Source organism: Ursus maritimus, unplaced genomic scaffold (genome assembly GCF_017311325.1).
Source record: "Ursus maritimus isolate PB19 unplaced genomic scaffold, ASM1731132v1 scaffold_8, whole genome shotgun sequence".
In the NCBI taxonomy this organism is placed as follows: domain Eukaryota; kingdom Metazoa; phylum Chordata; class Mammalia; order Carnivora; family Ursidae; genus Ursus; species Ursus maritimus.
The window spans coordinates 23,753,317-23,778,908 of record NW_024426996.1 but is presented as its reverse complement, the minus strand read 5'-3'; the positions used below and the strand labels follow the sequence as shown (position 1 = coordinate 23,778,908).

At 39.2% G+C, this 25,592-nt stretch overlaps 1 protein-coding gene across 2 annotated transcripts in view; it reads left to right on the top strand.

The window, feature by feature from the left end:
- The window catches only part of USO1 (USO1 vesicle transport factor), an 86,298-nt gene extending 70,522 nt beyond the window's left edge, over positions 1-15,776 (top strand). For both annotated transcript variants that reach the window (XM_008693227.2, XM_040625361.1), the window contains exons 14-24: positions 3,159-3,269; positions 3,581-3,699; positions 3,849-4,030; positions 4,758-4,879; positions 7,458-7,596; positions 8,794-8,957; positions 9,618-9,707; positions 12,085-12,183; positions 13,931-14,038; positions 14,662-14,877; positions 15,566-15,776. In XM_008693227.2, the coding sequence (XP_008691449.1) occupies positions 3,159-3,269; positions 3,581-3,699; positions 3,849-4,030; positions 4,758-4,879; positions 7,458-7,596; positions 8,794-8,957; positions 9,618-9,707; positions 12,085-12,183; positions 13,931-14,038; positions 14,662-14,877; positions 15,566-15,655 (1,440 nt within the window). In that variant the 3' untranslated portion in view covers positions 15,656-15,776. The remainder of the gene's footprint in view (positions 1-3,158; positions 3,270-3,580; positions 3,700-3,848; positions 4,031-4,757; positions 4,880-7,457; positions 7,597-8,793; positions 8,958-9,617; positions 9,708-12,084; positions 12,184-13,930; positions 14,039-14,661; positions 14,878-15,565) is intronic.
- The last annotated feature ends 9,816 nt before the right edge of the window (positions 15,777-25,592 follow it).

The window sequence follows — 25,592 nt, the reverse complement described above, 5'->3', positions numbered from 1 at the left end:
TAACTAAATGAGGGAACTGGGGCCCATATAACATATTGAACCTTGTACAAGTAGGGCAGTAGAAGATTTGGTTCTTCCAATTCCCAGCCAAATATTTTCACTGATACCATACTGCCACTCTTAGAATTCAATTCAATCTTTAAAAATATGTGTACCTACTTTAAAATATATATGTATATACATGATTCCAAAATCAAAATGATATAAAAAGTACACAGTAAGAAGTGTTGGCCCCACCCACCCCTGTCCTGATTCCCTGCCTCCTATTATTTGTTTCTTCTATTGTCTTCAGGTGCTTTTTATGCCTAGCCACTGGGTTTTTTTTCCCCTAACTAATACCATTTTGAACCATTAGCAAAATCAAATAAGATTGCAGTGGGTTAGATTATGTAATTCCCCACAACCTCACCAACAATGTGTTATCAAACTTGTATTTTTGCCAGTCTGTTGCGAGGTAAAAAATGTTATCTTAGTGAGTTTTAATTTGCATTTCTCTTTCCAAAAGTTTGAATAGCTTTCTATATGTTTATACACCATTTAAAGCTTTTCTGTGAACTTTCATTTCTTAGAGTTCATATCGTCTGCCCATTTTTCTACTGGGTTGTTAAATCATTTCTAATTTTATAGGAACTCATTTTGTATTAACCCTTATCTGTGATAAGTTACAAATGTATTTGCCTGATATGTCATTTGTTTTTTGACCTTGGTGTTTTATTTTGGATTTTTTTTTTGTATCAGACTTTTATCGCTTCTACATTTTATATCATACTTAGAAAGGCCTTCCCTACTTCAGGATTTTAAGAAACTTGCCCATATTTTTGTCTCATGCTTTCTGGTTTCATTTTTTGCATTTATTTAAATCTTTGTTCCATTTTCCTTGATGAACTATATGAGTTGTGGATCCTCTGACCTATTTTAGATATCTAGCTAGTTGTCCCAACATTTTGTAAGTCCTCCTGTATCCCACTAATGTGTATATGCTATCTTTCTCATACACTGAATTCCCATTCATAGACGAATCATTTCTGGACTTTCTGTTCTATCCCTTGATTCCTGTCTGTTTATGACGTGGTACCACCTCATTGCTCTTTTTCTTCTCTATTTTTATTTTTTTATTTTTTATTTTTTTACAGTTTAGTTATTCTTACTCTTCTTGCTCATTTAATTTTCCATATGAACTTGAGAACCAGGTTGTTTTGGCAGGGAGAAGAAAAACCTTTTGGTATTTTTATTTGGATTACATAAATTTTACAGATTAATGTAGCATTAATATCTTCATGATTTTGAGTTTTTCTAAGGACAAGGTGTCTTTCTACTGATTTAGGTCTACTTTTGTGCCCTTTAGGAGTGTTTTTAAATTTTCCTCATTTAGGTTTTTTTTTTTTTTTTTAAGGTTTATTCATTTACTTTAGAGAGAGAGAGAACAGGGTGGGAGGGCACACAGGGAGAGAGAGAATCTTGAAGCAGACTCCCTGCTGACCCGTGAGCCCAGATGGGGTGGGCAGGGCTCAATCCCAGGACCCTGAGATCATGACCTGAGCTGAAATCAAGAGTCTGCCACTTAACCTTCATCAGCTGAGCCACACAGGTCCCCCAACCTCGTTTAGGTGTTACACAGTTTGGGTTAGGCTCATTCCTGAGTACTTTATCTTCTTTTGTTGCCATAGTTTAAGTGGGGTGTTGCATTCTATCTTGATTCTAACTAGTTTTGTTTAACTTTGCTGTTCTTACCCTTCAGTTAGACCCCAAAGGGTATACTTCTAGAAGATCCATATTTACATCTAGTTACATTTTTGTTTATTCAGACACCAGCCAGTGATTTGATAGGATGCCCTGTATATACAATGTAGGTATTTTTGGTACTTGCAGATGGTATTCCAAGGAATAGTAAATTTTTTATATATAACTAGGGGAAATCAATGGAATATTTGCATTTATTTACTTGAGTAATTAGTTGAAAGTTCTCTGTGGCACATAGTCAATTGAGAATACCTATTTTTTAACTTTCAAATCTACTTGGGTAACATGAAGATACACCAGGGGCATAGTAATGACATAGAGGCAAGGAAAAAGTAAGACTAATGCATCATGTAAAAGCTAATGCTTATTTGGCAGATCATTTTGAAGAAGTCCAGTTTGAATTTGTTTAAATATGAAATATACTTGAAAGTATATTATAGAAAGGCCAAGATACTGACCTCAAGGTTCATGAAATTGGAACAGTCTTGAGTGATTTTTCAAAACACAGTGATGGTTACTTTAAATCTATTCTTTGTCTGGCTTTGAATAATTGTATTTTGGATATTTTTCTGAAATTACCCCCAAAGTAATCCATTACTGTGCTAAATTTCATTTATTTGTTTCAAACAACTTTTGTTCTCTTAAACAAAAAATAGGTTATATAATGTAATATGGGCAGTGGCAATATTATGAGGTAAGAGACGATCCCACATAGGAGATACAAATGTGTTTATTAAAAGTTAGGAAAGTGTCATTTTGATGGATGTGCTAGTTTTCAATATTGTTTAACTATAGTTGTCAGTGGTATGGTTAGTGGTTTGGGGCAGTTAGCTAATTTAAATAAATCTTTTTCTTCATTATGTTTGTGATTCTCATTATCTGACATGCTGTCAGTGAGTTTGCAACATGGTTTATTTATTATTCTTGTTAGGCAATATATTCTCTAATGGAGTTTGACTAAATAATTCAGGAGATTATTTATTTTTCCTGATATTTTTTGAAGGAGGTAGAACTTGTCCTCTTATCAGAAACTTGTTTTCAAAATTTTGATTGAAACATCTAGGCAAATTTTTGTTATTGTAAACTGTTTTCAGATTGATAAATTTTTTCAAGCATCCACATCATGCATCTTCCTTAGCAGACCAGGTTTTTCCACTAGTAGTATTTTAGATAACCTGGTGTATGTTTATGAACATAAATCACTTCTAATTTCTGCTTTCTATTTGTTTTGGGGAAGTACAGCCTGAAGAGGACACAAGAATGCATACTCTTGTTCAGTTTTTTATGTGTGGATTCCTAACCTATCTTTTATAAGATGTTAAAGATCTTTTAATACAAATGGAGAGGGATCTTAGGGCAGCTTTAAGTTTGAAAAAAAAATAAAATGAGATTTCTGCCAACTTATCTGTTTATTGCAGGGAAGCAAAATACAGACAAGAGTTGGATTGTTAATGCTGCTCTGTACCTGGCTGAGCAACTGTCCCATTGCAGTAACGCATTTTCTTCACAATTCGGCCAATGTTCCATTCGTATCCTTTATGTTTTAGTAGGATACGTGTAAGTATTTATTCTTATTTCTTCCTCTCAATGAGAGGTGGTTCTGCGTTCTAAAATTTTGAATTCATCTGTGTTGCAGCTTTTCAGACTGTTAAGGTGGTGATGACACTTGCTTAAGCTGTGTGTATGTGTGTGTCTGGGACCATTGTTTGTTTTATGCTTGCTCTAACTATATAGAGAGGCTTTTGTAGAAATTCATACATGAAATATACGTCAAATTCAAACTGTAAAGTAAAATACTCTGGATGTTATGAACCATTAGTTTCCTTAACAAAAATTTCAGCTTACAGGACAAATTGCAGAAAATCTTGGTGAGGAAGAGCAGTTGGTCCAAGGCTTATGTGCCCTTCTGTTGGGCATTTCAATTTACTTCAATGATAACTCACTTGAGAGCTACATGAAGTAAGTAAGGGGAAAATGCTAGGGGGAAATGACCTGCTGTTGTCATCAAGCGATAATGATACATTTTTTCTGCCAAAGTAAAATGTAGATGAAGTTTTATGTTTTGTTTTGACTTTTTTTTAAGCATCTCAATATGCTTATCTCTGTAGAGAGAAATTAAAACAACTAATAGAGAAGAGGATTGGCAAAGAAAACTTCATAGAGAAACTAGGATTTATTAGCAAACATGAGTTGTATTCCAGAGCGTCTCAGAAACCTCAGCCTAACTTTCCCAGTCCAGAATACATGATATTTGATCATGAGTTTACAAAGCTGGTAAAAGAACTTGAAGGTAAGATAAAGTTTATATTGATTATCATTAGAAAGTACCTATGATTTTTTTGTATACATATATTTTGGACACAAGTGGATTATATGGTAAGCCAAAAGTAGGGTTTTTTTTTTCTTAGCTCTTAGTCTATAGTTCATTGAAGGATTTTTGGCATTCAGTAAGATTGGAATGACTGTATCTTGTCATGCAGTTAGGCCATATGTTTTTGCTGATTAAGTCTTAATAATAAAATAGGATTTAAATTTTTTTTTAAGATTTTGTTTATTTTAGAGAGAGCTCGCTAGCATGTGCATGCGTGCTTGTGAGGAGGGGGAGGGGCAGAAGGAGTGGGAGGCAGTCGTCTTTTTTTTTTTTTTTAAGATTTTATTTATTTGTCAGAGAGAGAGAGCACAAGTAGCGGGAGTGGCAGGCAGAGCAGGCAGAGGGAGAAGCAGGCTCCCTGCTGAGCAGGGACTCCGATGTGGGACTCAGTCCTAGGACCCCAGGATCGTGACCTGAGCTGAAGGCAGGTGCTTACCCGACTGAGCCACCCAGGTGTCCCAGTGGAAGAGAATCTTAAGCAGATTCTGTGCTGAGTGCAGAGCCCAGCCCTGGGGGCTCGATCTCACAACCCTGAGATCATGACCTGAGCTGAAATCAAGGGTTGGTCGTTTAACCAGCTGAACCACCCAGGTGCCCCAGATTTTAAATTTTTTTAAATACATTTTTAATAAGCTTTCTTTTATAGGTGTGATAACTAAGGCTATTTATAAGTCCAGTGAAGAGGATAAAAAAGAAGAAGAGGTGAAGAAAACATTAGAACAGCATGACAGTATTGTGACTCACTACAAAAATATGATTCGAGAACAAGTACGTACTGATAAATTGTAAACACTGATGTATTGATACTTTTCTACTTTGGGGAAGAATTTTTCCTGACATTTCATATGCAAGAAGATACAGAAAGTAGAGCTCATTTTCCTAAATAATTCAAAACTATCTCAGTACTCAACAAACTGAAAGCTTAATATTGTGCTAAACATTGTGCAGGATATGGTGGATAAAGGCATGAATCAGACATGTCCTCCTATCACAGTCATGAGGAGAGAAAGCTATAAGTAGGTATTGTGACACACATAACACATTAAGTCTAGTGATACAGATGCTGGAAGGTATGTGGCAGCAGAGAGGCACCTAATTTAGCTAGGTAAAGAGCAAGGGCTTAGAGGAAACAGAACGTGAGCCCCAAACGGATAGCTAGGAATAAGCTGGGCGAAAGGAGAGATGGGGAAGAGGGGCAGGACATGTTACTGGCATGTACATAGAACACTCGGTGGCTGCACCAAGTAGGAATTGGAGAGGCAAGGCCAGAGGGAGAGACCTCCAGAAGGAGGTGGTTGTGGGAGGCTAGGGGTGGCAACTGCGGCGCTGATGGTTGTAATGGCTGCTATGTTTTGAATATTGTGTTCTAGGTGCCCACAAAACACAATTTAAACACTATTTCATTTAATTTCAGTAGCATCCCTACAAGGTATTTAATAGCTTCATTTAAGAATAAATGGGGAATCGGAGACTGAGAGAATTTAAACTTGTCTAGGGTCACTCAGTGGTTGGTGGAACAGAATTCAAAAACGTGTGTTACTCTCAAACTCACGCTCCGTGCTGTAGAGGGGGCAGACCTGAGAAATGTGAAAACCAAAGTGGATGAAAGTAGCAGGACTGGGTAATGATTGGATATGGGTGTGGGGGAGCATAAAGGGTCAGATATGATCCTGAGATCTCCATCTTGCACGACTGAATAGATGATGCTGAGAACAACAGAGGGAGCTGATTTATTAGAGTGGAGAATGATGATGAAAGTCGAAACTACCCTCTCGAAATCATCAATTGACATTTTCTCGGCAGGATACCAGAGAACCTCCGCACTTGGATTGTGTTGAGCTCCTTAAGCTTTCCATTACCTTTCTTCAAAGTGTGTTTCTTATTTTTTTCTTTCATTTAATTCCTCATCATGGTGTATACCTTGATTGGAATCCTAAAAAGTGCTGCAGTATTATCTGGAAAATGAGATTACTGATGTTATTAAAGTGCCAGGGTCATTAAAAACAATACACTGGTGGCTGTCCATGTGGGGCCAGGTGCACCCCCTTCCCTGCACTGCCCTCCATGCCCTGCTGACTGTGCACAGCTTGAGGCAAGTGTGGCAAGTAAGAGCTTGGGTAGAGCTCTCTAAATGAGAACTGCCTGTTCTAGTCTATATTGTGGAGATTGAAATTCTAAGAATAAAAATATAGTGGTATATTTAGCATTCAGTTTGAGCTTTTCAGTTTATAAGCAGATCAGTAAATTAGAATCATCTTTGAACGATTCTAACTTAAATCATTAAACTACCCATGGTTATTAGGATTTTTCATCTATATTTTTGTACAAATATGGAGTTGTTTCCAGATGGTAGAATGTAGTATCTTTAGAGCAATGGAAAAGAAATACTTGGAATGTGGTGTTACAGCCTACACTTGGGGCTGATAAATATAGTTAATTTAGAAAAAGGAAAGAGTGATTTGACACAATTACTATAATGACTCTGCTTTAGTAATGTTAATTTTAAATATTCTCACCATTTAAAATGCCATTTGGCAATTAGACAACAAGCATTGAGAACTATAAAATGTTTATATAAACTGAATGACGTTTGAGAATCCTTCCTAAGGAAATTCTTCAGAATTCAGGAAAACAAAAATATGACTACGATATTTATTGTGATATTTCTTATTTAGAAAAATGGAAAGCAACCTCAGTGTTGCTTTTGAATGTAAATTATATTGTATCTACTGATATTGAGTACAAATTTAAAGTTATGATTGTGAAAAACTAGCAATATGAGGAACTTGAATAGTAAGTAAAGGCTACAAAATGACATATGGACTGAGTATGACAAGTTTAAAACAAATTGGGAAAAAATTAGTGGAAAATAAGGAAATAGGTCAAATTCCAACTATTTATATTAGGGTGGTGAGAGTTGAAGTTCTTTTCTTGGCCTTCTAAATGTTCTGTTCTAGAATTATCTTTTATGTCAAAAGTAATGTAGATGCATGTGTATGTATACTAAGTTTCTTATGTAGTTTGGTATAAATTTCTTAAATAGTTTGATGGACCACAAAATGGAGTTTTTAAAATTGACCGTCCCCACCCCAGTAATTGCAGTGAAATTGCAGGCTGTGCCATGGTGCTTATTACCGGGCCTTACTGGAAATTGTATGGTTCTGCTGCATGTTAATTGACCGTGGTGCATACATTAATGTATTATTACTTAATTGTTGAGTGGTTCTGGAAGTGTTGAGTACTTTAACATCATGACCCAAAATAATCTCTGATTTTTAATTTGCTCATTTTCCTGATGCTGATTAGTACAAATTTAAAACACTTGAATTAATGTTTTGTTTCACAGGATCTGCAACTTGAGGAATTAAAGCAGCAGATTTCTACATTAAAATGTCAAAACGAACAGCTCCAGACAGCAGTCACACAGCAAGTATCTCAGATTCAGCAACACAAAGATCAGTATAATCTTCTTAAAGTACAGCTAGGTGGGTATAGGTAGCCATAATTATTATAGTGTCCCCAAAAGCTGGACTAAGTCAAATAGATTATTCTTGTGGACAGGTCTTTCTCTAACCTTAATCACTGTAACAAATGAGTGTGTAAATCAGAGTTTGAAGTCCAAGTTCCTTGCTGCCTGTTTCAGTATCCAGTCCATTGATTCTCAGCCTTGGCTGCATATTAGAATATCCTGAGGCCTTTTTCTTTCCTTTTTTTTTTTTTTTTTTTTTTTTAAATGCCACCCATACTGAGACCCACTCGAGTGTCTGATTTAATTAGTTGGGGTTGGAGCCAAGCATCAGTAATTGTTACAAGCTTCCCGGTGATTTCGATGTATAGCCAGCTGAGAATGACTTCTTTAACCTTTCTGTCTCCTCATCTGCAAAATGGAACTGATAATAACATCTGTGTCATCTGAGAATTAAATGAAATAATTTATATAAAATTCTAGTTCATTGCCTGGCATGTGGTAAGAGTCAAATGCTTGTAAATAGTACCATCCTATAGTGCTTATGATTGGAATGCTAACTATTTAGAAATACAGCTTGTTTTATTTATATGAAGATGACTAAAATTTTCAGAAAAAAATTACCTCTCTCACTTCCTTATTTATAAGAATAATTTGTCAGTTATTTTAGTACACATAGAAAGCTATTCCTTTGTGAAGATTTTAAAAGGGATTTCATTTTCTCTTAATTGACCAAATTGGAATTGAAACTACTGTAGTTTTTTTTAAGATATATTTATTTTAGAGAGGTGGGGAGGGGCAGAGGGAGACACAGAATCTCAAGCAGGCTCTGCACTGAGCACAGAGCCCAACACAGGGCTCAGTCTCCCAACCCTGAGATCATAACCTGAGCGGAAACCAGGAGTTGGACACTTAACTGACTGAGCCACCCAGGCGCCCCAAAACTACTGCAATTCTTAATTATAGATAACCAAACCATGCAGTTTAGTCTTAATAAGACTATGTCTTTTTTCTTCCCAGAAACCTGAAAATACTAACACTTCACTATTTCTATCAATACACTGTTTGGCAAAAATGAAATGTGCTTATTACAAAAGTGCTGCCAAAGTAATTGAATTAAGGAAATTTTGTATTTTTATATTTAAATCTTCTCATTCAAGAAATGAAAAACTTAAGTTTCATGCAGGCTTTTCAAATTTTCTTCCTGTCTTAATAGGAAAAGACAATCAGCATCAAGGTTCTTACAGTGACGGGACTCAGGTGAATGGCATTCAACCAGAAGAAGTTGGTAGGTTACGAGAAGAGATAGAAGAATTAAAAAGTAATCAGGAACTTTTACAAAGCCAGCTGGCTGAAAAGGACTCTCTGATTGAAAATTTGGTGAGTAAATATTAAAAAACTTTAAGAGGTCCAGAATAATTCTCATTATCCTGCTTGTTGATTTTCCTGGATCCCTTAAATCAAAGTGTCATAGTAAGGTTTTAGAATATGAGCTTTGGGGGGCACCTGGCTGGTAGAGCATGGGACTCTTGATCTTGGGGTTGTGAGTTTGAGCCCCACATTCAGCACAGAGTTTACTTAAAAAAAATTAGAATATGAGCTTTGGTGTCACACCGTCTAAAGCTTCAGCTCTTCCTAGCTGATTGAATTTAAGCAACTTAGTTAACCTCTTTAAACTTGTTTCCTGATCTATAAATTGGTAGTGGTTATATCTGTTTTGTTGTTTTGAGAATTAAATGAGCTACTCTGTATAAAGCTCTTTAATACGTGGAAATCCCTCAGTAGATACCTGTGTTTATGCTCTTTTTCCATATGACCTCAGATAAGTGCTTATGTTTAATAAGTTACTTAGCATAAGTATAAATTTATTAGCTATGGAGAAATTGTAGACAATGTGCGCTATGTTGAAATTTTATCTTGGATATAAAAATTAAAATGTTGATGTGAAATTTTTATAAGGTATAGCTTATATGTGTACAGTTTTGTTTCCTATCTGTATATACTGAATTTATTTCATAGTTTATTTCTGTGCTATTGTAGAAATCTTCCCAAGCATCACCTGGCACAAATGAACAGTCTTCAGCAACAGCTTCTGCTAGAGATTCTGAACAAATTGCAGAATTAAAACAGGTAATTTTCCAGCTTAATCCAAGTTCTGTTTTGTGTTGTTTTAATTATAATACAGTAACAGCCATGTAGTTTCATTAATCAAGAACTACTTTGTTAGTGTAAGCAAAATTTGATAGTGAAAGGTAGTTATGTGAATGTCCGGAAGCTTTTTTAATTATATGGTAATGGTGTTTTACTTTCTATTAAGTGTTTTTATTTTTTAATAGTGTTCTTTTTAACAGATTTGAGCATCTCACCCAAGTTATTTGTAGATTATCGGTGAACTAACAATTAAGGAAAACTTAAGTGTATTTATAAGCTGCAAATATGAAGATATAAAATCTTATGCCTAATTTTCATATACTATTAATCATGACAATTGCATGGTTAAATGTACTGAGTGTTTAAACCATTCTGTTCAGAAGAATGTTTGTATTTAGAATTGGAAAAGGGAATAAATTTGTGTATGTCTCAATTAGATGACCTAAAAAGTCAAATAAGCTTTTTCCTACTTGATTATCTGTAATATTTATAATTGCCTATGAAACTAGTTAGTGCAAATTTAACTTTATCCAATGAGAATATTAAATGTATTTGTTCATGAAAAGAGCCAGGAAAGAACTACTTATGTATAGAATTAAATATTGGAAGAAAAGCCTAGAAAAGTGTCAGATTGCTCATTAGTATACTATCCCTAAACAAGTTGTGTTTTTTTCCTTATAAGATTTTCTTTCTTTCTTCCTTTACTTTTTCTTCTATCCTACCCTCCTTTCTTCCTTTCTTAAAAAAAATATATATATATATTTCTTCTGTTTCTTTTAAAAAAACAAAAAAAAGTAATACTCAATGACGAAGTGGACAACCCCACCAACCTAGGACTGACCTCCTTCTGCACTAGTCATGCGGTCCTAGCCCACGGACGTGGCTGGTCTGCGAGAAGAATGACTGTACACAGAGAAACTGTGTCATATTTGATCATATCTGTGTGCCCCAGAGTGGATTCTACAATCAAGCTTTAAAAAAAAATCATTTGTCGTTAAGGATTTATAAGTTACAAGTTCTTACAAGGAAAATTAATATGCCATTTTGGTTTTATGAAGTCTACCTACACTAGAACTGTATTAAAATTAAAGGGAATTAAGTTATTAATAAATGATCTTAGTTTGTAAATCCCAAGTAAAAATTTTACTCTTTGTGTTTCCCAACAAAACTTTAGATATTTCTGAAGAAGAGCATTGCTTTGTTTTTTTTTACTTTCTGCAGTTTATTTTCTTTTATCAATTTTACATTGTTAAAAAGAGATTTAAATGACAGTTTTGTTTCTTATATAGTAAAATCCTGTATAAAAAGAATAGTAAAATTGTCCATGATCTCAATGTCTGTGTAACTCATAACTCACTTAGATAACTGAAAAAAACAAATCAAAGGAAAGCCACATATGTACAGGATAGAAAGTTTTAAGAGAACAAAAGAGCTTTTTACATGACAGTATCCCACCACTTAACCTCAGGTCTACAGACATTGTCAAATATTGTGAGGGAGATTCCCCTGGTTGAGAACCATGGTTATACTTGGTTTTTTTCCCCTGTGCATTTTTGGTGGGGAGGGGGAAGAAGGTTGGGAATTTTGACATTAATGATATATAAACTTTCAATTAATTCCCTCCTTTTCACTACAGTACTAACTACTTTCATCTATATCAGGAGGCCCATGGTCTAAAAATGTCCCATTTTCCCTTTCAAAATAATAAATGTCTAGTCTTTGGCCAGGAGGAGAGGAACAGTTGCCTGCTGCATGAGATTGGAACAGGGATCCGGTGGTCTTCCTAAGCAGACTTTGAACCAGCCCTGCTATTTTGACCCCATTTTTACCCACACTTGCAGAGATCCCTGGTGGTACCAGAGCCTGGGCCTTTGGTAGTCGGGCACTGCAAGTCAGCGAGCAGGGCCGCTTTCTCAGACATCAGTTTAGGTGTTTAGCTTTCTCAGGTATCCTGTGGTCCATTACCACTGCCATTTGCTTTCTGAAATTCCCCAGTTTTATTGCTCTTTTCTCTTATTCTCTTTGTCCTTGTGGGTTTATCTCTCCCTTCTCCTCCCTCCCCCTCCCTCCCTCCCTTCCTCCCTTTTTCCCTTCTTCCCCCACCCTATGATTTTTTTACATGGGATCTCAGAAGCAGCAGAGGTGTATATGTATAAGGAACTTGCTTAATTCTCTATCTTGAATCTGACGTTCCAGGATGGTTCTTTTTTAGAATTAGATTTTAAAACTCAGAAGTTGTGATTTTAGAGAGAGGGGCCAAGAAAGGAAGTAATTTTAAGTTTCTTCCTGTAAATAGACATTTCCTTGATGAAATAATGCTATTTCATGTTACAACTCAATTATTTTTGTCTCCTAGGAGCTGGCAACATTAAAGTCTCAGTTAAACTCACAATCTGTGGAGATCACCAAACTGCAGACAGAAAAGCAGGAGCTGTTACAGAAAACAGAAACATTTGTATGTTAATTGTTACTCTTTTTTCCTGCAAGATAGTAAACACAAGGTTAAGATGTTATTTCTCAGCCACTCTGTAGTAGAAGTGGATGTTTGACTTACTGGCCACAGTTCTAGTCACATGGGCTTCTGGGCCGTGGTGGCAGCCACATTAGAGTCAGACTCACCAGATCAGTGTAATCAGTTATTTAATGGTTCATTTTGCTAGTACTTTGTATTTTATCCCATCTGTGTCCCCTTCAGTCCATCAGTCCAAGCTGGCAGGTTGTCGGCTGGTCTAGAATTGTCAAAAACCTTCTTAGTGACCCATGCCGTACACAGGGATCCAAGCCATCAGACAAAAAGGCCCTTCTGGATCATCCTGTCGCTATTCCAGCTTCTGCTGAGATGGTTGACTGGGTCCATGAGCCACACAAGTAACTTCTTTACAAACGGTAGTACAGCCACAGCCTTGGTATTTCAGCAGAATATGCGTTGTCATTTACTGCAATAGGGATGGGCTGAGAATTTTCTAAATCTTCACATTCTGATTCCCTTTTGCTTAACGTTCCTTCTTCAAGTTATTTCTCTCCTGTCACATTTTACTGTAGGCATCAAGGAGAAACCATGCCACACCTTTAACACTTCGCATAGAAATCTCTCAGCAAAATATCCAAGTTCATCGCTTATAAGCTCTACTTTCTACAAAGCACGGAAACACAATTCAGCCAATTTCTTTGCCACTCGATAACAAGGATCACCTTCCTCTACTTTCCAGTTCTTCATTTCCATTTGAGGCCTCACCAAAACCACCTTTCCATCCATATTTCTACCAACATTCTATTCATGATGATATGTTTTCTTCAAGACCATAGAAGCTTTCTCTCTAGTTCCTCCTTTTTTCTGAGCATTCACCAGAATAGCCTTTAACATCCATATTTCTACCAACAGTCTCTTCAAGGCAGTTTAGGATTTGTCTGACAGGCACCTCAAAGCTCTTCCAGCCACTATCAGTTCTGAAGCCGCTTCCACATTTTTAGGTATTTGTTATATCAGCACCCTCTTTCCCAGTTCTTTGTAGAAACAAGGTGGGGAAAGATTAGAAAACCATGATTTAAGAATATTTCCTAGAGCATTTAAGAAAATCTTTGCATTTTGGGGCATCTGGGGGGTGCAGTCGGTTAAGTGTCTGACTCTTGGTTTTGGCTCAGGTCACGATCTCAGGGTCATGAGATCGAGCCCCATGTCATCAGCCTCCATGCTCAGCTCCGAGTCAGCTTGAGTTTCTCTCCCTCTCCCACTGCTCCTCCCCCATGCTTGTTCTCTCTCTCAAGTAAATAAAATCTAAAAAGAAAAAAATTTATTTCACCAGTTAATGGCATTCAGCTCAATTTCCCCACCTGTGTCTCTGAAATAACAGTGTGGACTTAACTTACAGAAATATTATGAAGAAAGGGCTTTGAGAAATATTCTCTGCTATTAAACACTGTTATAGCTGTGGTCTGACCTTGAGGCTGCTTAACGCAGACTTCGTGCTCCGCTGAGATCTGATGCTGCAGCTCTCCTGCCTCAGTCTTAGCCTCCCACTCCACTGGAGGCACTGCTCGTCCTTCCCGGAAGAGCACTTTATGTGTGTCAGTACATAAAGAATTCTGTTTTCTGTTACTGGAAATACAGTTTCAAAATAGCGAGAAAATTAAATCACCTTTGGGATTTCACATTGATTGTACTTTAAAGAAACTTTTTTTTCCCCTCCAATTTCTACCTTCAGGCAAAGTCAGTTCCTGCACCAGGAGAGAGTGAAGCTGGAATGGCTGCAAAGACCACTGACGTAGAAGGCCGACTGTCAGCGCTATTACAGGAGACTAAAGAGTTAAAGGTTGCTCTTTGGTGCAACTTTTATTTATTGCATATCCTATGAAATGAACTCCAGGAAGTTTGATCTTATTTCATGTAATTTCTCAAATCTTTAGATTTATGAGCAAAGCTAATGGGGTGTAATTTTATCTCACAACGTGTCCATTGCTATTTGGATGAGTGAAGATGACACAAATGAAGATTTTTAAATGCCATTTCAAATAGTGATATCACATATATAAAGTAAGAATGTGTATGAATGTATTTTGAAAGTAGAAATCATCGAAAGAAGTTTTCTTGTCAATCTCGAGTCACAATAAGAAAGAGTACAGGGCGCCTCAGTGCTGTGGTCGGTGAAGCCTCTGACTCTTGGTTTCGGCTCAGGTCACGAATTCAGGGTATGAGATCAAGCCCCTCGTTGGGCTCCACGCTCAGCGCGGAGTCTGCTTGAGATTCTCTCTCCCTCTTCCTCGACCCCTCCCGCTTGTGTTCTCTCTCTCTCAAATAAATAAATAAATAAAATCTTCAAAAAAAAAAAAAGAATGAACCTAAAAATAAAAGAGAAGGAATGAACCTATTTGTTAAAAGACCAATGAGAGTGAATGCTAATCTTAGATTAGTCGATCTTCCCCTTTCTTTTCCTAGAATGAAATTAAAGCTCTGTCTGAGGAAAGAACTGCTATTAAAGAGCAGCTGGATGCATCTAACAGTACCATTGCCATTTTACAAAACGAGAAAAACAAGCTCGAGATGGATGTTACAGATTCTAAAAAAGAACAAGATGATCTCTTGGTGCTGTTGGCTGATCAGGATCAGAAAATATTTTCATTAAAGAATAAACTCAAGGAACTTGGTCATCCGGTAAGATTGAAATGTTTCCAGAAATGATTTATGGTCTATTTTTAAGAATTGTACTGTAGCATGGAAATGCTATGCCTCCATATCCGTATCACAGGCATGAATATGTGGGTCCATGAATATGGGATCGTCTGCACTGCTTTCACGGTGTTCGGTGAATAGGCTTACGACCCACGGGCACAGTTTCCAGCATTTGTTAACTGTTCTCTTTTGGGCTTTGAGCCTAAGTGAATTGATTTGCTCCTGTGGTCATGAGACTCTCATCATCCGTATGTGCCATTCTCTTTTCTCATGTTTGGTCCACATCTGTGTGTAGAGAGGTATGGCCGTCTGTCAGCAAGTTAACCTGTAAATCTCGTCTCATAGTAAAAATGGCAGAGAGGGGCACCGACTGGGTGCTCATCTGCCTTCGGCTCAGGTCATGATCTCAGGGTTCGGGCTCTCTGCTTCTCCTTCTCACTCACCCTCTGTTCTCTCCCTCTCCCTCTCTGTCTCTCTCTCTCCCTCAAATAAATAAACAAAATCTTTAAAAGAAAAAAAAAAGGCGAGAGCCTTGAGCAGTAAATCAAGGAAATCAGATGGCTTGTAATCTACACTTCACTGGAATAAGGAGTTTATCAGAGTGTGTGTCTGTGTGTTGAATGTGAAGTGACCAAATCTTAGTAATGGTAAGTGTGCATATTCCCTTTAGGTGGAAGAAGAGGATGAACTTGAATCTGGAGACCAGGATGATGAGGAAGATGAAGATGAAGATGATGGCAAGGACCAGGATCATGTCTAGCTTTCAGATCTGTAGGAATGATGGAGATTGTGTTGTAACTTTGAAGATGGAGTCTTAAGACAGTGCTTTGGTTTGCCTCCACAGAAAATAAAGATTTAGAAACCCAAGTGGAAAACACTCACTAATAAGACTATTGATGTATTTTTTAAATGATGCCACCCATGTTGGAAATCCTAAAACTAACTTCTTGCAGAACACACATCTTTTATTGAAATTCATCTGAATGTCCCAAAAGATAATTTGCAAAGAACTTCAGACACTAAAAATACACCATTTTAAAGCATGTGGTGGCAGTGCTATTTATCTTAGTTTATTGGTTGTTTACATAAGTTCTGTATTTGTGTATTTTCACTTTTCAGAATATGTGACTTTTAGTACTAACACATTTGATTTAATGTGTATTGGAATCATTGTTTCTAAATTCAGTATTGGGCTTCTTAGCTAATGATTTCCCTTTAAAGAAATGGATTTACTTAAAGGCAAGATAGCATAGGCTGGGGGATATCATCAGCCCTCCATCCAGTGTGACTCCTAAGATGGGCAGGATAGGACAGTTTAAAACGAGTGCCTTGACACCTGATCTGGCTGCACTGTGTATGTCAGGGAAGAAGCAGAAGGATACTGACGCACAGAGATGAGGAGGGGTGAGGAGGGAAGACGTTTCTCAGAAACTTATGCAGTAGCGTATCGCATGTGGTTGGTTTTGGTTTTATTTTAAGCTAAACTTTAAAACATTACAAATTAACAGCTCATACAATTCAGGTTTAGTATTGTTATTTGATTGTCATGAAACATATTAATGGACCTAGTTTTAAAAAGACCCAAACTATGATTTACATAATTTATTGGCATTTTTGCTGAATAGGTTTAAGTCAGATAATAGATTTTTAAAAAGCAAATGAAGCAATGTGTCAAAATTTAATGTTTCATAATAAAAATAGATATATGTTCACTTAATCCCTGGTCATGGTTCCCTTTTTTAGATTTTGAGGGAAGTATTTCATTCTTACTAAAAGCTGAGGCAAGTGGAAGTGGTAAGAGGAGTTCTCTTCCTAAAAGTACATTATTATAACTGATGCTAAAGGCAGTCATCGCTCAAACCTCATTAGGATTCCGTAAGACTGGAGGGTCTAATTGGAGCAGAAGCAGAAGAGGTTGGAGAAGGGCTTGGGTGTTTCTAAATTGAGCACTGGAGTTCTTAGCAATGGTTTCCATGTAAAGAAGGTTTATGTAAAGGCAGACAGCAAGAGTTGGGGGGTAATGTGTATCATCTGCCTGCTGACCTCAGGAATAGTTTGAGCAGTCCGTTTAGGGGCCCAGACTTTTGAAAGAGAAGTATCTTCCTGTGTCCTGAAAAGGGAGGTGGCTGTGTGTTTCAGAGCACCCAGGAGGACCCCGCCGCACTTCTGCCCCTTGCCCTCCAAGAACCACATGACTATTACTGGACCAGCTCAGACTATGTAAAATCTTCCTAAAGTTGACTCCACGTAATGAACAAAAATGGTTGATGACTGTTTTCAGGCTACTATTATAAGGATAAAGAAAAATAGGTCAGAAGTATAAGACTTCTGTAGATGACTTTAAAAGGGGGGGTGGCACCTGGGTGGCTCAGTCGGTTAAGTGTCTGCCTTCGGCTCAGGTCATGATCTCAGGATCCTGGGATCAAGCCCTACATTGGGCTCTCTGCTCAGCTGGGAGCCTGCTTCTCCCTCTCCCTCTTCCTCTCCCCCAGCATGTGCTCGCTCACTCCCTCACTCTCTCAAATAAATAAAATCTTAAAACAAAAAAAAAAGACTTCTGTAGATGATGGGATACCAGAGATCTTCAGAAAGAAACATCTGCAGAATCAGTGATAGTTAGCCAAAGCTCAGTCATTCAGGCAGGCCTGGAGTAGAGAAGACACATGGAGGCCTCGTGGCTACAAGTTTAGACTAGAGCCCAAAGGGATAGCATCCTAACGATAGCCATAGTTTTTTGCCTGGTTTGCTTCTGGAACCTCCTGAAGTGGCTGCCTCCAGCCTGGCTGGCCCCTCTACCCCGCCCTCCCACCCTCCTGTGCGTTCACCACAGCAAGCTTTCTCAAGCGCACCATGGGCGGAGGAGTGCTGTTGTCTGTCGCTGGAGCCCTCGGCCGGGCGGGTAAGCCCCCTGTGCACGCTGCTGCTCTCTAGCTTTCTCTGCCTTCGAGTACATTTTACAGCCACACCAAGATCCTTGTATGACAGCACGTATCCTGCTTTTTCCTTTCTCACTGCGCTTTTGCTTGTGTCCCTCCCCCTGCCCATGTGCCAGCCCACTTGCTACAGGCCATGTTCAGAGAGCTGCAGAAGTGGAGCCGTTACCTTAAAGCACGACACGCATTTGTCCTTACGATTTGAAATTTTCAGGTGTGGTTTATGCCTCCAACACCTCTGAAAGGAACGAATAATCACCCAAAGTTACTATAAGAGAGAAAGTAACTGCTCACATTTGGAAGGTTTAAGTCACTAGCCTGAAATTCTACTGTTAGAATATCAAACCCTTAAGTTTCAAAGTTTTGCTGCGGCCAGGTAAGGGCCTCATAATGCTCATCAACACATTTACTGTTAGAGCAAAATTTATTATTCATTCGATGCCTAGAGCGGGTAATGTGTTGGGTACCTCTGTAGGCACTGGGGATATAGCAGTGAATAAGACCGAGTCCATTCCCCATATAACTTACCTTCTGGAGGGGTAAATGGCAGTAAGCAAGTACATAAGACAATGTTAAGTGCTATGCGGCTTCTGGAAAGGAGTTTGCATTTTGTTCTAAGTTTGATGGGAAGCCAGAGGAGTGGTAGGTCTGATTTCTGGTTCACAGATTACTCTCTGCTCTGTGGCCAACTGCCTGTGGGGAGGAGGCTTCTGCCACTGTCTATGCAAAAGCAGATGTAGTTCAGACAACACGGTAGGGGTGCAGGTGTCTAAAGTGGTAGGATTGGGTATATGTTTTCCAGGTAGAGCTGAGCGGAGTTTTTGAATTGCATGTGTCTGGGGAGCAGGGGAGTAAGAGAAGTCAAAAGTCAAGAGTAACTCCCAGGAAAGGTGGGTGTCTCTTGCTGATCTCAAGAAACCTGGAAGAGCCAGTTTGGGGTGGTGGTCCACAGTTGTGTTCACAGACTTGCTAAATCTGAGACCCATGTTTGATAGGCAGGTGGATATAGAAATTTGGAGTTCGTTAGGACTGGAAAAATACATAGATGGTATTGAAGTCCATCCAGCAGGATAAGTTCTTGCAAGGAATGAGAAGGCAGCCAAGAGCTAAGCCTTTGAGCAACTCAGTCTATAGTAGTGAGAAAGGAATCTTTTAAAAAAAATTTTTTTAAGTAGACTGCACACCCAGCATGGAGCCCAACACAGGGCTTGAACTCACAACTCTGAGATCAAGACATGAGCTGAAATCAAGAGTCAGATGCTTAACCAACTGAGGCACCCAGGCACACCTATGGTGAGGGAGGAATTTTAAGTAATGTTAAATGCACAATGAAATAATCTTACCCCAGAGCAAATTTGAGCTTTGGAATTAAGGGAAAAACTGAGAAAGCTCTGAGCTTTAAACTGATTTCGTAGTGTGTTTTGGAAAATGAAAACTTAATTCATTTCAGAACAGCTTTAATGAAACATTCTATTGATGCAGACTTGTTCTTTCCCGGTGAACCTAATTAAACCTGTCTTTTAAGAACTCTGCCCTGCTAATCAAACAGAACTTAAGTATCTGAGGAAAATATTTGTTTAATTACATTATATCATTTGAAAGGGTTTTTTTTTAATGCAAGTTATCAAATTGCCCCATTAGTAGATTAGTGACTTGCTTCCCTACCAGAAACTCTGATGAGAATTATTTTTGCAATTTTTCCATCTACAACTCAGAAACTTTAGGATTTTCTACAATCTTTCAAAATGAAAATTAAGCTAGAGAGAAAACATTAAGGTGTGACACATATCTAAAGATGTGGTTTCCCTTCCCCCAAATTAACTAATTTTGTCTAGACATAGGTTTTTCCATTTCCACCATAAGCAATTGTGACTAGTTGTTTTAAAAGGCTTTCCACATTGCCCTTGCTGCAATTATATATTACTTCTGATTTCACCCAACAACATGAGACCATTTTATAATTATATTTTTCCACCTATGAGGATGTAAACACATGAATTTCTAATATCTGGTTTGAGACTCATTTTCCAGTTCTGGGTTTTAATTCTAGATTTATTTAAATAAATTTATTATTAAAACACATACATACAAATATACATTTATTATGGTCTAACTCTACAGGACTATCTGTAGCGGCAAAGCTTGCTGTTTTGCAGCCCTTCACTTAAGAAAGTGCTGTCACGTCTCTGACATTTCATGCTCCTAGTGCCCCTGTGAAATGGCTTATTTCCTCATCACAGACACAGTAGACCTATGCGAGTTAGTTGCCATGGTGACCATGGGGTGGACTTTCTGATTCTTCTCTACCCTTGTGTTCTTAACCCAAAATGTGCTTGCGTAAGTAAAGCCTTTAAAACACAAAAAGAGTAGGGGCGCCTGGGCGGCTCAGTTAAGCATCTGCCTTCGGCTCAGTTCATGATCCCAGGGCCCTGGGATGGAGCCCCACGTTGGGCTCTCTTCTCAGTGGGGAGTCTGCTTCTCCCTCTGCCCCTCCCCACCGCTTGTGCTCTCTCTCTCGCTCTCTTTCTAATAAATAAAATCTTTAAAAAAATAATTAAAAAATTAGGCAACCGTTTTGCAGCAAAAGAAGTTAGCATGTTTAAGGATAGGATGAGAATAAAAGCTTAAGTATTACATGGGTTTCTCTACCACATTACAACTTACAACAAACTTAGTGACTTAAAAACCACATACATTATCTCACAGTCTTTGGGTCAGGAGTCTGGACACAGCTTAACCAGCCCTCTGTTCTCCGTCACAAGGCTGCAATCATGGTTCAGCCAGGCTGTGTTCTCAACTGCAGGCTTACCTGGGGGAAAACAGGCTTCCAAAGCTCATTCACGTTGATGGTAGAATTTATGTCTCTATGGCTGTAGAACTGACAGCTTCGGTTTGTTGCCGGGCGGTTGGCTGGAGTCTGCCCTCAGCAACTAGTGGTCGCCCCTAGTTCCTTGCCTCATGGGATCCTTCGATACGCTTGCTTACTTCATCAGCCCAGCAAGGGGAACCTGTAGCCCCAGTCAGGTGGCTAGGCTGAGGCTTAATATAAAGTAATAGAGTCGGGACACCTGGGCGGCTCAGTTAAGCATCTGCCTCTGGCTCAGGTCATGATCTCAGAGTCCCGGGATCGAGCCCTGCATTGGCCTCTGCTCAGCAGGGAGTCTGCTTCTCCCTCTCACTCTCCCTCTGTGCTCGCTCTCTCTCTCTCTCTCAAAAAAAAGTAATATAATCACTAGTGGCCTCCATTACCTTGCCATAATTTTTGGCCAAAAGCAAGTTAGGACCTGCCAGCACATAGGAGGAAATTACACAAAGGCATGAAGGCAGGTGCAGCTCATGGAACGCCACATATTTCTATCCTCTTGAACTTTAATTCGTAATCTGTCAGATATTCTCAAAATAAGGGGGGATGGCACTGTTGGAAGGGGGTGTTAAATTTAATTGCAAATGTTTGTGTTAAACTCTACCTTATTTAATTAGTTCCAGGCTGGGTTCTTTGCAAATGGATAATGACATAGGTCAGAGTAATTGTCACACTGGTCAATAATAAATACAACACTATGAAGCTTACCAACCACCATTTAGACTTTTGTGTCCAAAATATGTATCTTCAGGCCAATTCTCTTCTCTGAGCTTCATATTTCCCTTCATTGCCTCTGACTGGTATTACAGAGGCATCTCAAAACCAACATATTCAAAACCAAATCCGCGTTCCTCCCTTCCCTAAATCTGGTCCTCTTGCGTGTTTATCCCAGCTGAACGGCATCATCCTCTTACCTGATTGTACAAATGAAATTTCAGACTATCCTTAGGACCTACCTGTCAATTTTGGTTTTAATGCCTAAAAAGTTCTCACTTCTGCAGGCATTTTCTTCCATTTGGTGTTATTCAGTCCTTGGCTCTTCTCAAGTGCTTGCTCGCTCATTTCAAGTTTGGACATGAGCATTTCTTTAATCTTAGTTTAGTCACATTTGAAGGTTATTCCAATGTACTGCTATTTCAGTGATGGATTTCTCATATTGAAGCCCTCTTTCTCCCAATTTAATAATCTTGAGTCATGGTAACTACCAGCATTCAATGGAAAAATTTATTGTTTGTGAAGTTATAATAGTTAAGGTAATGGGTTACAAGTAATAGAAAATTCAGAAAAGTGAGGCTGGAAGAATTGGAGTCAACAGACATGGAAAACTCTTGAGATGTGTTGATACAATGGGCAGGAGAGAAATGGGCCATAGCTGGACGAGGGTGTGGGGTCAAGTGAGAGCGGTAGTAAAATAGAAAATACCAAAGGCTGTATGCTGATGCAAGTAATCGACCAGAAAACCAGAAGGAGGCTTACGGTGGTGAAAATGATGTCCTTGAACGCGAGTGGGGACAGAGTCTAAAGCACATGTGGAGGGCATGACCTTGCCATGGAATGTGGACAATGTAGCCATAGTAACAAGAGGGGAGGGGGACGGTGGGTGGGTAAAAAAAGAAATTGTTTGGCATGTGGTGGCGGGAGTGTGTAGAAGTTCTCTTCTGATGCTTCTGTTTGCTCAGGTAGGAAGCAAGAAATCCGTTGGAAGTCAGAGCTGTGGAAGAGGTTTGAGGAGAGGGGAGAAAGCGGGGAAAAGAGATGTCTTAGGGTGGAGCTCAGGAAACTGAATGGACAGGAAAATGTAGTTCTGATCATCAACTTCAGACATAGAAGTGCCCAGGGGAATAAGACTTTATCTTCTTTTGTGTCTTTTAAGAGAACAGAAACCTTTCCTTTTTTTTTTTTTTTTTTTAAGATTTTATGTATTTATTTGACAGAGAGAGAGAGCCAGCGACAGAGGGAACACAAGCAGGGGGAGTGGGAGAGGAAGAAGCAGGCTCCTAGCGGAGGAGCCTGATGTGGGGCTCGATCCCAGAACACCGGGATCACGCCCTGAGCCGAAGGCAGACGCTTAACGACTGCGCCACCCAGGCACCCCCAGAAACCTTTCCTTTGAAGCCATCAGCCAAGGTCCTGGAAAGGTGAACATCAGGCCCGGGTCTCAGGATAGATGTAAGCCTACCTGGGAAGGTGCCCGGGATCTGCCTTCTCACTGCACTATTTCCTTGGCAACTACCAAGTTATGCTCGAGAGGAATGCTTTGTGCTGGCAGCTCTCTGCCCGCTTGGCTTTGAAATCCCGATCTGCAGAACTGGACCTACTCAGGGAGAGCTGTAAGTTGGCACCAAATAGACACTAGTGAGAAAGCAGTCCAATGAACCTATGCACCTTGAACTTCTTAGCGGCTCTCTTAGCGGGTGTGGGGGTGGGAGGAGAGTCCCTGAGCCTCCTGATGCCACGAAGACATTGTGCAGTTAGTAGTCCTGTTTGTGTCCCTCTGGAAAGTTAAAAAATGAAGTATTAGAATAAAGTCTTTTGTATCTTATGAGTTTGGCCATCGACACCTGTGACAGATGCTAATGGGGGGCGGAATGGCATTTGAAGCAGGATTGGTATTCAAATCCTTAATTCAATTTGTATCTTCGGGTCTCTTGGCCAGAATTGGCTGGCAGACCCATTTACTGGCAAACCAATTAGCATCAAAGGAATTAGGCCACAGAGATTGCCTCGATGAATCGCAGTTCACCCTGGGGTGCGGTGGGTGACTGGGCAGCACCCCTCTGAGCAGACGGCTCTGTGGGGGTAGGCAGGACCTGGACAAAATTAAAGTACTGTTAAGAAGAAGGAAAGGGGCGCCTGGGTAGCGCAGTCGTTAAGCGTCTGCCTTCGGCTCAGGGCGTGATCTCGGCGTTCCGGGATCGAGTCCCACATCGGGCTCCTCTGCTGGGAGCCTGCTTCTTCCTCTCCTACTCCCCTGCTGTGTTCCCTCTCTCGCTGGCTGTCTCTCTCTCTGTCAAATAAATAAATAAAATCTTAAAAAAAAAAAAAAGAAGAAGAAGAAGGAAAGCTAGAGGCGGGGGGCTGGCAGTGAAGAGGAGATTGGGTAGGCAATCAGTTGCATCTGCCGTATGCGTATAAGGCATATGCACAGGATAAAATACAGACTTCTCTCAGTTTGCTGAGACCGTTTGCTGAGACCTGGTATCACAAAGTCCTACTTAAAAGTTAACTATTTCATTTTAGACATGAATTGTATTCAGATAATGTAACCAAGCACTAAACACAACCTCTCAATTTTCTAATATAATCTTCATACTTATATGAAATTCAGATTTTATGGTTTTAAAAATACTTTAAAATATTTAAAAATACTTGGAATGCTAAGCCCTGTCCTATCAAATAATTTTCATTGAACATATTTTTGTGATGGCCATCCATGCGTAAAGCACTGTAAAACTACCAGTGTCTGAAGATTAGTGAAAAACTCATTACATCAGTGTCTTCTTAAACAACTTACTTTTTATTCATTGGTTCTTTCTTAACAAGCATTTGTTCACCTGCAGACTGAACTCATTAGAAACATCGTGCTCCCTGCTGGTGAAGCACTGATGTTAAGCTGTTCTTCCATTTACCCTATGCATTTAATATAGATGAGCAAATGGTCCGATACTTGTCGAAAGAACAGGCAGACCTAAGTCCAAACCCTTGCTCCCACACTTTTTAATTTCAATGTGTTTTAATCAGCCCAGGCTACCATAACAAAATACCATAGACTAAATGGCTTAAGCAATAGAATTGAATTTCTCATTTCTGGAAACGGGGAAATCTAAGATCAAGATGTAGGAGAGGTAGGTTTCCTTCGGAGGTCTCCTCTTGGCTTGTAGGAAGCTGCCATTTTGCTGTGTGCTCATAATGACCTCTTCTGCACATGGAAAGAGAGAAAGAGAAGCTCTCGTGTCTCTTCTTTTAAGGGCATTCATCCCATCATCAGGTCCGCTGTCATGACTGCATCCAACCCTAATTACCCCCCGAGTTTAGATTCTGGAGACAGACTGCCTCAGTTTGAATCCGGACTCTGCCATTTTCCAGCTGTGTGGCCTTGGGCAAGTTATTTATCCTCTCTGTGCCTCTGTTTCCACCTCTGTAAAATGGGAATAATAATAGTATCTATGCCATAGAGCTGTGGATTAAAGTCCTTAATGTATGTAACATGTTTGGAACAATGCGTGGCACATAGTTAAGCCCTACATAACTGTTAACTTGTTGCTGCTGTTACTGTTGCTGAAAGAAACCTGGCTTGAAGTCAAAAGACAAGTAAAGTGCTCCGTCATATTGGAAGCATTGATTTACAATCTCCACTCATCTTTCTATTAGTAACCTTGAGCAAGCCACTTAATTTTTCAGCAGTGATGATTTCTTTATCTGTAAAATTGGAATAACACTCATTTCTGCAGCATCTGCGTAAGACAGTGGTTAAAGGCATAGACTCCAGGGCTGGCCGGCTGGCTCCGTCAGTAGAGCTTGCAGCTCCTGATCTTGGCATCATGAGTTCAAGTCCCACGTTTGGCGTAGAGATTATGTTAAAAAAAAAAAAAAAAGAGCATAGACTCTGGAGCTGGACTGCTTGGGATCAGATTCCAACTACACCACATTCCAGCTATGTGACTTGATGCCAATTACTGAACTCCCACGTGCCTCAGCTTCATTACCTGTAAAACAAGCCTAATAATCCTACCTTATGTTCATAGGAACGTTGCAGGAATTAAATGAGTACCAGTTAATATGTGTGAAGGTGTTAGAACAGTGCCTGGCACTGAGTACATACGTGCTTCATAACTGCATGGCACCTGAGGAAGTGCTTAGTAAGTCGTAACTAACATTCTTTTCTCCCAGGGCTCTGAGGA